Raw genomic sequence first — 12,296 nt, 5'->3', positions numbered from 1 at the left:
TCAGTCCGGTAGTGGGGTCTGAACTCTGGGCCTGGGCGCTGTCCCTCAGCTCTTCAGCTCAAGGCTAGCGCTCTACCACTTGAGCCACAGTGTCACTTCTGGCTTTTTTTTTGCGTATATGGTGCTGAGGAATCGAACCCAGGGCCTCATGTGTGCGAAGCAAGCACTCTACCACTGAGCCACCTTCCCAGCTCTAAGGGTTCTTAAATAGCAGTCTTATATATATCTTATAAATATTTTTGTGTCTTTTTTTTTTTGGGGGGGGGGGGTCCAGTTGTGGGCCTGAACTCTGGGCCTAGGCGCTGTCCCTCAGCTCTTCAGCTCAAGGCTAGCGCTCTACCACTTGAGCCACAGCGCCACTTCCGGCTTTTTGCTTTTTGCTTATGTGGTGCTGAGGAATGGAACCCAGGGCCTCAGGCATGCAAGGCAAACGCTCTACCACTGAGCCACCTTCCCAGCCCCTATTTTTGTGTCTTATAAATATTTTCCCCCACTCTGTGAGTTGTCTCCTTAACAGTGTCTTTAGCAGAAAAAGCTTTATTTATTTATTTTTTTATCTTGGGTGCTAGAGATTGAACTTAGAAAAGTGTAAATTCTACCAGGGAGCTATGCCCTTAGACTGGAAGTTTTTAGTTATAAAGAAGTCTGTTTTGGGGCTGGGAATGTGGCTTAGTGGTATAGTGCTTGCCTTGCATGCATGAAGTCCTGGGTTCAGTTCCTCAGTACCACATACACAGAAAAAGGATTGATGTTGTGGCTCAAGTGGTAGAGTGCTAGCCTTGAGCAAAAGAAGCTCAGGGACAATGCACAGGCCCTGAATTCAAGCGCCAGCACTGGCAAAAAAAAAATCTTGTTTTAGCTGGATGCCTGTGGCCCATGCCTGTAATTCTAGCTACTCAGGAGGCTGAGATCTGAGGATGGAAGTTTGAAGCCAGCTGGAGCAGAAAAGTCTATGAGATTAACCATCAGAAAACTGGGAAGTGAGCTGTAGCTCAGAGTGGTAGAGTGCTAGCCTTGAGCCAAAAACAAAAGCTCACGGACAGCACTCAGGCCCTCAATTCAAGCCTCACAGCCAACAACAAAAACGTCTATTTTGCCTTTTACATGTAGGCTTATATTCCAGTTTTGATTAATTTTTGTGAAAGGTAGATTCAGTTGTTATGTCTATTTTAGCATGCAGATTTATATTCCAGAACTGTCTTTGTCCTATTGTACTGCCTTCGCTCCTTTGTGAAACACCAATTGGCTGTATTTGTATAGGCCCATTTCTGGGCTTTTTATTATGTCCATTAATCTTGATACTAAGCTGTCTGAACTACTGTTGCTTTTTAAAGTAAGTCTTAAAATTAAGTTGGATTGTGGGCTAGGCACTGTTGGCTCATGCCTGTAATCCTAACTACTCAGGAGGCTGAGATCTGAGGATAGCAGTTCAAAGCCAGCCCAGGCAGGAAAGTCCATAAGACTCTTACCTCCAATAAACCACTAGAATAATAGAAGTGGCATTGTGGCCCAAGTGGTAGAGCACTTGCCTTGAGCTAAATAGCTTAGCTGAAGGACAGCGCCCAGGCCAAGTTCAAACCCCATGACCAACAAAAAGAAAAAAGTTGGATTGTAACAGTCTTCTAACTTCGTTCTTCCAGTAATCTTTCTACTTAAACCTTAGAGCCAGTTTGTTGGTAGCCACAAAATAACTTACTGGGATTCTGATTAGGATTACATTGAGTCTATAACTCAAATTGGAAAGAACTGAGATTTTGAATTGGGCTTGGGCAAAGTTAGCTTGAGACTCTTTATGAAAAACAAACTAAAAGCAAGAAGACTGGGCTGGGAATGTGGTTTGGTGGTAGAGTGCTTACCTGGCATTCATGAAGCCCTGGGTTTGATTCCTTAGTACCACATGAACAGAAAAAGCCAGAAGTGGTGCTGTGGCTCAAGTGGCTCAAGCTTCGGGGACAGTGTCCAGGTCCTGAGTTTCCCAGGACTGCCAAAAAAAAGCAAGAAGACCTGAGGCATGATAAATGAGAGGGTACTATCCTAGCATGTGCAAGGCCCTGGGTTCAATCCCTAGTTCTACAAAACAAAAAGTACTGACATTTTAAATATTGAATTATATCTTCCTATCCATTAATGTGGAAGATATGTATTTGCTAAATCATTAATTTCTTTTATCAGAAACTTAAAGTCTTTATATTTAGTAATCTTTTGGTAGGTTCATATCTTCAGTATTTGATTTTGAAACATGTAACATAAATGATATTAAAAACTTTTAAAGCCGGGCGCTGGTGGCTCACGCCTGTAATCCTAGCTACTCAGGAGGCTGAGATCTGAGGATCGAGGTTCAAAGCCAGCCCGGGGCAGGAGAGACCGTGAGACTCCTATCTCCAATAAACCACCAGAAAACCGGAAGTGGCGCTGTAGCTCAAGTGGTAGAGCGCTCGCTTTGAGCTGAAGAGCTGAGGGACAGCGCCCAGGCCCAGAGTTCAAGCCCCACGACCGACAAAAAAAAAAAAAAAACTTTTAAAGCCAGGCGCCGGTGGCTCACGCCTGTAATCCTAGCTGCTCAGGAGGCTGAGATCTGAGGATCGCGATTCAAAGCTAGCCCAGGCAGGAAAGACCGTGAGACTCCTATCTCCAATAAACCACTAGAAAACCGGAAGTGGTGCTGTAGCCCAAGTGGTAGAGCGCTCGCCTTGAACTGAAGAGCTGAGGGACAGTGCCCACGCCCAGAGTTCAAGCCCCACAACCAACAAAAAAAAAAAAAACTTTTAAGATTTTGCTTTTTCATGTCTAATGAATAAGAAAGTTACGTTGTATTAACCTTGTACCCTTCAATCTTGTTATAATTTATTGGTTCCAGGAATTTTTTTTTATCATTTACTTCAGATTTTTTGTGTAAAACATCACATCACCTGTGGAAAATGACAGTTATTTTTTCCTTACTAATCTGTATGTCTTTTATTTCCTTTTCTTACTGTATTAACTAGAACCCCTAGTGCCATATTGACAAAAAAGGAGTATGATAGGAGACATGGGATAAGAGATCTTGTTTTGTATCTGATTTGAGTGGAAAACTTTTCCACTTTTTTCCCATGTAGTAAAAATTAATTTTTTTGGAGACACTCTTTACCAGGTTAAGGAAATTCCTTTCTTTTTCTAATTTATTGAGATAGTTGATCAAGATTTCTGTAGGTGGTTTTGATTATTGTGTTGTCTGGTTGGTTGGTTTTGCTTTGGTGTTCTGAAACAGAATCTTGCTGTTAGCTCTGGCTGGCCTTTTACTAACTCTAGCCCAGCCTGACCTCAAACTTATTGGGAGCTGAGATTACAGGCATGAGCCATCATTCCTGGCTAATAAAAGCTGTTACTTAAAAAAAAAGAAAAAGCCGAGCGCCAGTGGCTCACGCCTATAATTCTAGCTACTCAGGAGGCTGAGATCTGAGGATCATGGTTCAAAGCCAGCCTGGGCAGGAAAGTCTGTGAAACTCTTATCTCCAATAAACCACCAGAAAACCGGAAGTGGCGCTGTAGCTCAAGTGGTAGAGCCACCTTGAGCTGAAGAGCTGAGGGACAGCGCCCAGGCCCAGAGTTCAAGCCCCATGACCTACCAAAAAGAAAGAAAAGTGAAATGTCTCTAGTGGTAGCTAGTCAGGAGGCAGAGATAGAAGGAAGGAACAATGTCTGAGGTTGGTCTTGGGCAAAAAGATCTGAAAAAAAAAAAATGAAAGCAAAAAGTACTGTGCTCAAGTAAACAGTGCATATCTAGCAAGTGCAAGGTCCTGAGTTCAAACCTCAGTGCTGTCAAAAAAGTAAAAAAGTTCACAGCTTAATGGGACAGGTCAAGGCCTTGGGTTCAGTTTTCAGAAATAAAAGAAAAAAAGAAAAATCTACCAACTAGAATGTAGTATTCACTGTGTGTTACCCCTGATGCTTGCTGGTGGTTGTGGAGGTAGAAACATGCAATTTGTATTGTGAAACTTTCTGTGTTACAGGACCTCCTCTATAGACGGTCTAGGTCTTTAGTGGATTATGAAAATGCTAATAAAGCACTGGATAAGGCAAGAGCCAAGAATAAAGACGTTCTGCAGGCTGAAACTTCTCAACAATTATGTTGTCAGAAGTTTGAAAAAATATCTGAATCTGCAAAACAAGGTACTGTTATATGTTATCCTTTAAACATGTTTCATGATTATGTAAAACAGCTCTAATTTGGTTGTTATTATTCACAGAACTTATAGACTTTAAGACAAGAAGAGTTGCAGCATTCAGAAAAAATTTAGTGGAACTTGCAGAATTAGAACTGAAGCATGCAAAGGTACTGTATTGAAAACTCAATAGTTCGTGACATATATTACAAAAAATAAGAAAAACAGATTTTAAGGCTGGGAAGGTGGCTCAGTGGTAGAGTGCTTGCCTCACATGCATGAGGCCCTGGGTTCGATTCCTCAGCATCACATAAACAGAAAAGACTGGAAGTGGTGCTATGGGTCAAGTGGTAGAGTGCTAGTCTTGAGCTGAAGAAGAGCTGAGGGACAGCACCCAGGCCCAGAGTTCAAGCTCCACAACCGACAAAAAAGAAAAGAAAAGAAAAGAAAAACAGATTTTCAAAAATCAGGTCAGGTTATGAAATGGATAATAATCCTTCAGTGACAGTGTGCCTTCAGCAGGGCTATTGAGGTACTAGGGATTGAACTCAGGGCCCTCATGCATGCTAGGCAGCCACTTTACACTCAGCCACAGTCCCCACCCAACAGAATTATTCTCATTTGGGAGTTACATTGTTTCACTGCTTCAAAATGGTTGGTTTTAATAAACAAAGGCCTCCCTCTATGATCTGTACAGTAAGCCTTAAAGTAATTTTAGTTGAGAAATGTTTTATTTTTAATTAATTTTTTTGCACCAGTATGGGGGCTTGAACTCAGGACCTTGTGCTTTCCCTTGACTTTTTGTTCAAGGAAAGCTGTCTACTGCTTGAGCCATACCTTCACTTCCTGGCCTTTTGGTGGTTAATTGGAAGTAAAGAGTCTCATGGACTTTTCTGCCTAAGCTAGCTATAACCAAATTCCTCAGATCTCAGTCTCATGAGTAGCTAGGATTATAGCCATGAGTTTACTAGCACCTAGTTTAAGGAAGATTTTTTTAAAGATTATTTAAGCAAGGGTAATATCCATAGTGTAATCCCTAATGTCTCTAGTGGTAATAACTGAAAGAATTTAGTGTCTAATGGAAAACCCAGTATCATTAGTCCCTATCACCACAAAAATAAAGCAAATATTTTTTACTAATTTTTTTCCCTTAATCATCATAATCTCAGCACTGAGAGACTGAGGCAAGAGGATCTTTTTGTTGGTTTGTTTTTTGGTGCTCTGACAGTTGAGCCACAGATTCACTTCCAGCTTTTTTTTTTTTTTTGGTAGTTTATTGGAAATAAGAGTGTCATGGATTTTCCAGCCTGGGCTGACTTTGAACCTTGGAACCTAGATCTCAGCCTCCTGAGTAGCTAAGATTACTGGTGTGAACCACCAACACCCAGACCACACAGGAGAATCTTGAGTTTGAGGTCTGTCTGAGCTATATAGTGAGACCTTGTCTTTAAAGAGAAAAATTTTTTTAAAAAATCATTTAAAATTTCATCTTAAAGCCAAGAGCCTCTAATCCTATCTACTCAGGAAGCTGAGGTCTAAGGATTGTAGTTGAAAGCCAGCCAGGGCAGAAAAGTCACTGAGACTTTCTCGTCGTTGTTGTTGTTGTTTCTCTAATTAACCACCAGAAAACTGGAAGTGCTGCTGTGGCTCAAGTGGTAGAGCACTTGCCTTGAGCTGAAGAGCTGAGGAACAGTGCCCAAGCCCAGAGTTCAAGCCCCATGATGGACCAAAAAAAAAAATGGGAGAGGATGCTGGGCACCAATGGCTCAACCTGTAATCCTAGTTATTCAGGAGGGTGAGATCTGATTCAAAGCCAGCCCAGGCTAAAAAGTTCCTGAGATTCTTATCTCCAATTAAGCATCAAAGAAGTCAAATGTAGAAATAGCTCTAGTGGTAGAGTGTTAGCTTTGAGCAAAAAGAGCTCAGGGATAGGATGTTCAGGCCCTGGATTCAAGCTCCACCCAAATCCAACACACACAATAATAATAATAAAGAATGGGAGAGGTTGGTGGGGTAAATTTTATACATGTATGGAAATATCACAATGAAACTGCCCTTGCACAACTTAAATATGCTAATTAAAATCTTTTTTTAGCTTGGTGCCCATGACGTACACCCTATAATCCTAGCTATTCAGGATACTGAGTTCTTTTTTTTTTTTTTTTTTTCTGGGTCCGGTCGTGGGGCCTGAAGTCTGGGCCTGGGCGCTGTCCCTCAGCTCTTCAGCTCAAGGCTAGTGCTCTACCACTTGAGCCACAGCGCCACTTCCGGCTTTTTTCTTTTTGCTTATGTGGTGCTGAGGAATCGAACCCAGGGCCTTGAGCATGCAAAGCAAGCGCTCTACCACTGAGCCACCTTCCCAGCCCCAGGATACTGAGTTCTAAGGATCACAGTGCCATGCCATCCGGGGCTGGAAAGTCTGTGAGACTCTTACTACCAGTTTACCAGAAAACTGGTATTAGAGCTGTGACTTAATGTAGTAAAGTGCTAGCCTTGACCAAAAAAATTTCAGGGGCAGTGCTCAGGCAAGACCCAAAAAAACCAACAAGAATAAATAAATTGCAAAAACATAAGATAAAGTAAAATAAGACATTTTAGGGCTAGGGGATTGACCGAAGTGATGAGTGTCTGCCTTACAAGCCCGCAAAGCTCTTAAGTTCTAACTCCAGTACTGAAAAAAAAAAAAAGAAAGTATCATTTAACAAAAAATTTACCTTAGGCCTATAATCCTAGCTACTCAGGTGGCTGAGATATGAGGGTTCAAAGCCAACACAGGCAAATAGACCTAAGAAACTTTTATCTCCAGTTAGCCAGCAAAAAGCTAGAACTGGAATTGTGGCTTAAGTGGTAGAACACCAGTTGTGAGAGTGAAGTGTGAGAGTCTGAATTCAAGCCCTAGTACTGGCACAATGTATATGTGTGTGTACATGTACATATATATTTTTCTCTTGTCAAAAGTACAAAAAATAATAACCAATTTAACATTTACTGTCTTTAGTCAAGACTAAAAATGAATTCAAATTTCTCCAAACTAAGTATTAAGGAAATTAAACTTTTAGAGACAGAGAAAGGAATATTTTGTGTTCAAGACCAGTGTAGTCTACAGACCAGAGTAATACCCTGTCTCAAAAGAAATAAAATACAAAACCAAACAAAACTATAAGTTATGTATGGTTAGCTCTTATACTCTTAAATTTACTAGACGTAAAAACTCATTATGTTTTGGTACAAGCCAGATCTGGCTACTCAGAAGGCTGAGATCTGAGGATTGTAGTTCAAAGCAAGCCTGGACTAGAAAATCCATGAGACTCTAATCTCCAGTTAACCATAAAAAACAAAAGGCTGGAAGTGGAGTTATGGCTTAAGTGGTAGAACACCAGCCTTGAGCAAAAAAGCTCAGGACAGCCCCCAGGCCCTGGCACCAAAAAAACAACAAAAAGTCTTTGGCACAACCCATAATGAGCACATATCTACATCTATGATCAGGTCTAAAATAACAAAAGTCAGTTTAATTCCTCTTTATAACTTCACCCCTCAGATAATTAATTACAACAGAAAACATGTTTCATGCCACACATTCCCCAGCAAACTTGTTTAAAATAATGTTACCCTTACTGGGTGCTAGTGGCTTATGCTTGACTGTAAATATACAAAAATTCTTAGCGTCAAAGCTGGGTATGGTGGCTCACGCCTGTAATCCTAGCTACTCAGGAGCCTGAGATCTGAGGATGGCGGTTCAAAGCCAGCATGGGCAGGAAAAGCCATGAGACTCTTATCTCCAATAAACAACCAGAAAACCTAAAGTGGTGCTGTGGCTCAAGCGGTAGAACACTCACTTTGAACTGGAGAGCACAGGGACAGTGCCAAGCCCAGAGTTCAAGCCCCACGACCCACCAAAAAAAAAAAAAGTCTCATGGACTTTACTGCTTAGGCTGGCTTTTGAACTGTGATCCTCATATCTTAGCCTCCTTAGTAGCTTGGATTACAGGCGTGAGCCACTGGGGCCCAGCTATACAATACATCTTGATGGATATCATCCCTTTTATCATTCTGCTCAGTGCCTCACAACCTCATCCCTTCCTTCAATTTTCTTAATTTTGTAGGATATGCATTGAATATTATGACTGTATTCTCCTCCTCCTTCCTCTCTTTATTTAATCTAGCCTTTTTGTTTTTGGGGGGGGTCCGGTCGTGGGGCCTGAACTCTGGGCCTGGGCGCTGTCCCTCAGCTCTTCAGCTCAAGGCTAGCACTCTACCACTTGAGCCACAGCGCCACTTCCGGCTTTTTTCTTTTTGCTTATGTGGTGCTGAGGACTCAAACCCAGGGCTTCATACATGCAAGGCAAGCACTCTACCACTGAGCCACCTTCCCAGCCCCAAAGTATTGATTTTTGAGATAGGATCTATGTAACCTAGGCTGGCCTCAAACTCTCTCTCTCTCTTTTTTTTTTTTTTTGCCAGACCTGGGGCTGAATTCTAGATCTAGGCACTGTCCCTGCTCTGCTTTTGTTCAAGGCTAGCACTCTACCACTTGAACCACAACGCCAATCCTAGTTTTTTCTGTGTATGTGGTACTGAGGAATTGAACCCAGGGCTTCATGCTAGACAAGCACTCTACCACTAAGCCACATTCCTAGCCCAGCCTCAGACTCTTAAGCCTTCTGCCTCTACCTCCTTAATGCTGAGATAATAGGGAGTATGCCCCCACACCTGGGTTATATTGTATATTTATATGTATTTTTAAATTTTTTTTTTTTTTTTTTGGTCGGTCGTGGGCCTTGAACTCTGGGCCTGGGCGCTGTCCCTCAGCTCTTCAGCTCAAGGCGAGCGCTCTACCACTTGAGCTATAGCGCCACTTCCGGTTTTCTAGTGGTTTATTGGAGATAGGAGTCTCACGGTCTTTCCTGCCTGGGCTGGCTTTGAACCGTGATCCTCAGATCTCAGCCTCCTGAGTAGCTAGGATTACAGGCGTGAGCCACCAGCGCCCGGCTTAAATTTTTATATTATTAATAAAGGTGATACACAGAGTGGTTATAGTTAGGCAAAAAGAAAACAGTACAACAAAGAAAAAAGCTTCTTGCCTCTATTTCCTAGAATTCATTTTGATAAGTATTTCTATGATTAGATGCACACAGGTATTGTGCCTTTCTGTTCTCTTCCTAAGAGTATCCTTTGATCTCACTGTGGGTGAATGCCTAGAGTCCTGTATAATTTTATCATGTCCCAGTGTATTTTAGATCTAGCTTCTGCATATGAGAGAAAACACGCACCATGTATTTTCAATAAGGCTTTTCTAAACTATTTGAACTAAACAAAATTGATAATATTTTTTTCTACCTTTTTAGGGTAACCTCCAGTTGCTACAGAATTGCCTGGCAGTGTTAAATGGAGACACATAAGCCATATTCCACCTTCCCGTTAAAAAGGGCTGCCTTCCTTCAGATCTTACTTTTGTTCTCTGAATGACATAAAGCATTTATGCTCACTGGAAACAACAGCAACGAACCAGTTGACACAGTATATCTACTCTTCTTTTTCTGGGAAACAGTGGAGCAGCACGGTGACAGGCAGTGCGGGCTGTGAGTGTGATGCTGCACTGTGCTCCTCTGGACAGTGGTTGGCCATTGTGCACTTGTCCTGCTCAGAAGCCCAAAGTTCAGTCTTTTTAGTAGCCTCTAACTGTGTTTATTTTATAAATAGTAATCCTTATGGCTGCCAATCTCATTTACTTTTAAGAGTAATCTTTGAAATTTAACCTTTTCAGAATACATTGTTCAAACAAGATAAAGATTGCCTTTCTTGAATTTTTTTTATTTTGTTTTTAAAAAATACAACTAGTTCTTTTATGTATCCTTGTAAAGCATCTTAATCAGACTTACTTTTAATTAATCAACATTGAAGTTTGGGGCCAGACTTTCTGTAATCTTTCTAAGTATGATTCACAAAGAAAAGCAAATGCATTAGTATGTTTGCCTTAACCTTGTAGACTAAACCAACTATTTTAACATAACCAGCGACAACAGCGATAGTTTTAAACTCTGTGGTCATTTTATCACTCTAAATTTTGGAGTAGCTGTAATAAATCTACTCCATTGTTATGCTTTATAGTGCAGATCTTAGTTTTTCTTAATTTCTTTTAAAATTGAATATTGAACCAAGTCCAACAACCCTTTACAGAAGAGTGAGGTGTTTCTCTGTATGCAGTTCATGGAAGTGGAATTGGACAGAGGGAGAGGTCTGTTAAAAGGAATAGCTCTTGTCTGTGAGGAAAAAAAGAATATTTGGGATGAAAGTTTGTATGCAAATGGAATGCTAATTGCCATTAGCTATACTACAAATATTATTGGCCTTTCTTAATGTGGATGAACATAACTGTCATTCCTTGTTGAAAGTGAAACTGCGTGAGTGCTTGGACTTTTTCCACTGTCTTTTTCTAGCTTTCCTCCTTTTTAGAAACCACAGGGATTTGGACTGATCACCCCTTGGATGGGTTTCTAGTTTGTTTACATTTTCTCACCCTGTTCTGAAGAAGGCCTGGTCTGTGCGATAGCCTGTCAGGACTATTCCAGCCTTTCTCAGCATGTGCTCTTGCTTCACTCATGTGCTGGTTAATGTCTCTAACTCACATGTTCCCAATGCCATTTGAACTGTTGGTTTTTCTGTTGTTGTCTGAGCGATTTGTGTGTTTTGTCCTTCATGTAACCTTCACTGGTCAGAATACACCCATGCAGCGTCCACTAGTGTGTGAACAGGACCAAGAGCCTAAGCTTTTGGATTCAGGTCCAGCCCTTCAGCAGCTGCCCTTGTAGCCTCTAGCAGGTTTGGGCAGATTCACTTGACTTCTGCCTCAGTTCTCTACTACAAAGGACATGTTGACCTACCTCACAGGGGTGTTGTGAGGATTAATAAATGTTGGTACCATGCTTTGGAAATGTGAATATGATGTGTAAGTGATAAGCAGTGGCAAATACAGATCCAAAAGCTACATATTTCACTTATCCATTGGCTATTCTGTACTTAACGAAGCACAGAATTCTTTTGGGAAAGTTTCCTGGTTTATATCTTCAGCAAGTCTGTCATGGAGATAGAGGTAGACTAGCAGTAGCAGTACATACTAGTGTTTGTGTGGGGAGTTGGTGGGTTGATCACATAGTAGGTAAGGCCTTTCCACTAACAAAATCTGCATATGAAGTAAAATATGTGTATTGCCAGGCACTGGCAATTAACTCACAACAAATCCTAGCTACTGGGAAGGCTGAGACTCTGAAGATTGGGTTTTGCTGCAATCCTGGGCAGAAAAGTCCGTAAGATTCCCACCTCCAAAATAACTGGCAAGCTTGTAAGTATGACTTAAGTGGTAGAGGATCAGCTAGCTGTGCAAGCAAGCTGGTTCAACATGAGGCCCTGAGTTCAAACTCTGCTACCAGCCAAAAGCATATCACTTTATTGAGAAAAAGGTTTTTTGTTTGTTTCTCCAAAACAGCATTTATTTCCTGAGAAAACTAGTCAGTCCTGGATTTACTACTGAAATGCATTCATGACATCTGGGAAACAAAAAGATGAGAAGGCACTTACTGCATATATTTTGATAATTCAAAGACGGTTCACTGAGAGCTTACTTGGAGGAGGGCTTCCTGCAGGAGATGGTTTATGCCCAGATGACAGGAAAAGACATTGGGAAAGGCCTGGGAGTGTAGGAGGCAAGGTATGTGCAGTGAATAGGAAGGAAGCTGGAGGTAAAATTACAAGCAAATGAATTGGCTTGGACCAGTGAGGCAGAAAAGCCAGATGAGACTTAATGTCTTAATAAAATAGAAGTTGAGGGCTGAGAAGGTGGCTCAGTGGTAGAGTGCTTGCCTTGCATGCATGGGGCCCCTGGGTTCAGTTCCTCAGCACCACATAACCAGAAAAGGCCAGAGGTGGCGCTGTGGCTCACACATAACCAGAAAAGGCTGGAGGTGGCACTGTGGCTCAAGTGGTAGAGCACTAGCTGAAGAGTTGAGCAACAGTACCCAGGTCCAGAGTTCAGCCCCATGACTGACAAAAAAAAAGTTGAGCAAATCAAACTGATTTGCCTGAAGTAGGCTAATTGCAGAAATACAATGACAAAAGAGGAGACATGAGAATTGGTCTGGGGAATGAAGGTATGGGTGG

At 41.6% G+C, this 12,296-nt stretch overlaps 1 protein-coding gene across 3 annotated transcripts in view; it reads left to right on the top strand.

Annotated features, from left to right (window-relative positions):
• The window catches only part of Snx6 (sorting nexin 6), a 55,890-nt gene extending 44,816 nt beyond the window's left edge, over positions 1-11,074 (top strand). For all 3 annotated transcript variants that reach the window (XM_042677833.1, XM_042677834.1, XM_042677832.1), the window contains 3 exons: positions 3,990-4,149; positions 4,227-4,312; positions 9,488-11,074. In XM_042677833.1, the coding sequence (XP_042533767.1) occupies positions 3,990-4,149; positions 4,227-4,312; positions 9,488-9,541 (300 nt within the window). In that variant the 3' untranslated portion in view covers positions 9,542-11,074. The remainder of the gene's footprint in view (positions 1-3,989; positions 4,150-4,226; positions 4,313-9,487) is intronic.
• Positions 11,075-12,296: the final 1,222 nt, after the last annotated feature.

The sequence above is a fragment of the Dipodomys spectabilis genome, unplaced genomic scaffold (genome assembly GCF_019054845.1).
Source record: "Dipodomys spectabilis isolate Male_0828 unplaced genomic scaffold, ASM1905484v1 ptg000042l, whole genome shotgun sequence".
Lineage (NCBI taxonomy): Eukaryota > Metazoa > Chordata > Mammalia > Rodentia > Heteromyidae > Dipodomys > Dipodomys spectabilis.
Note: the sequence above shows the minus strand (reverse complement) of the source record. Positions and strands in the feature narration are given on the sequence as shown.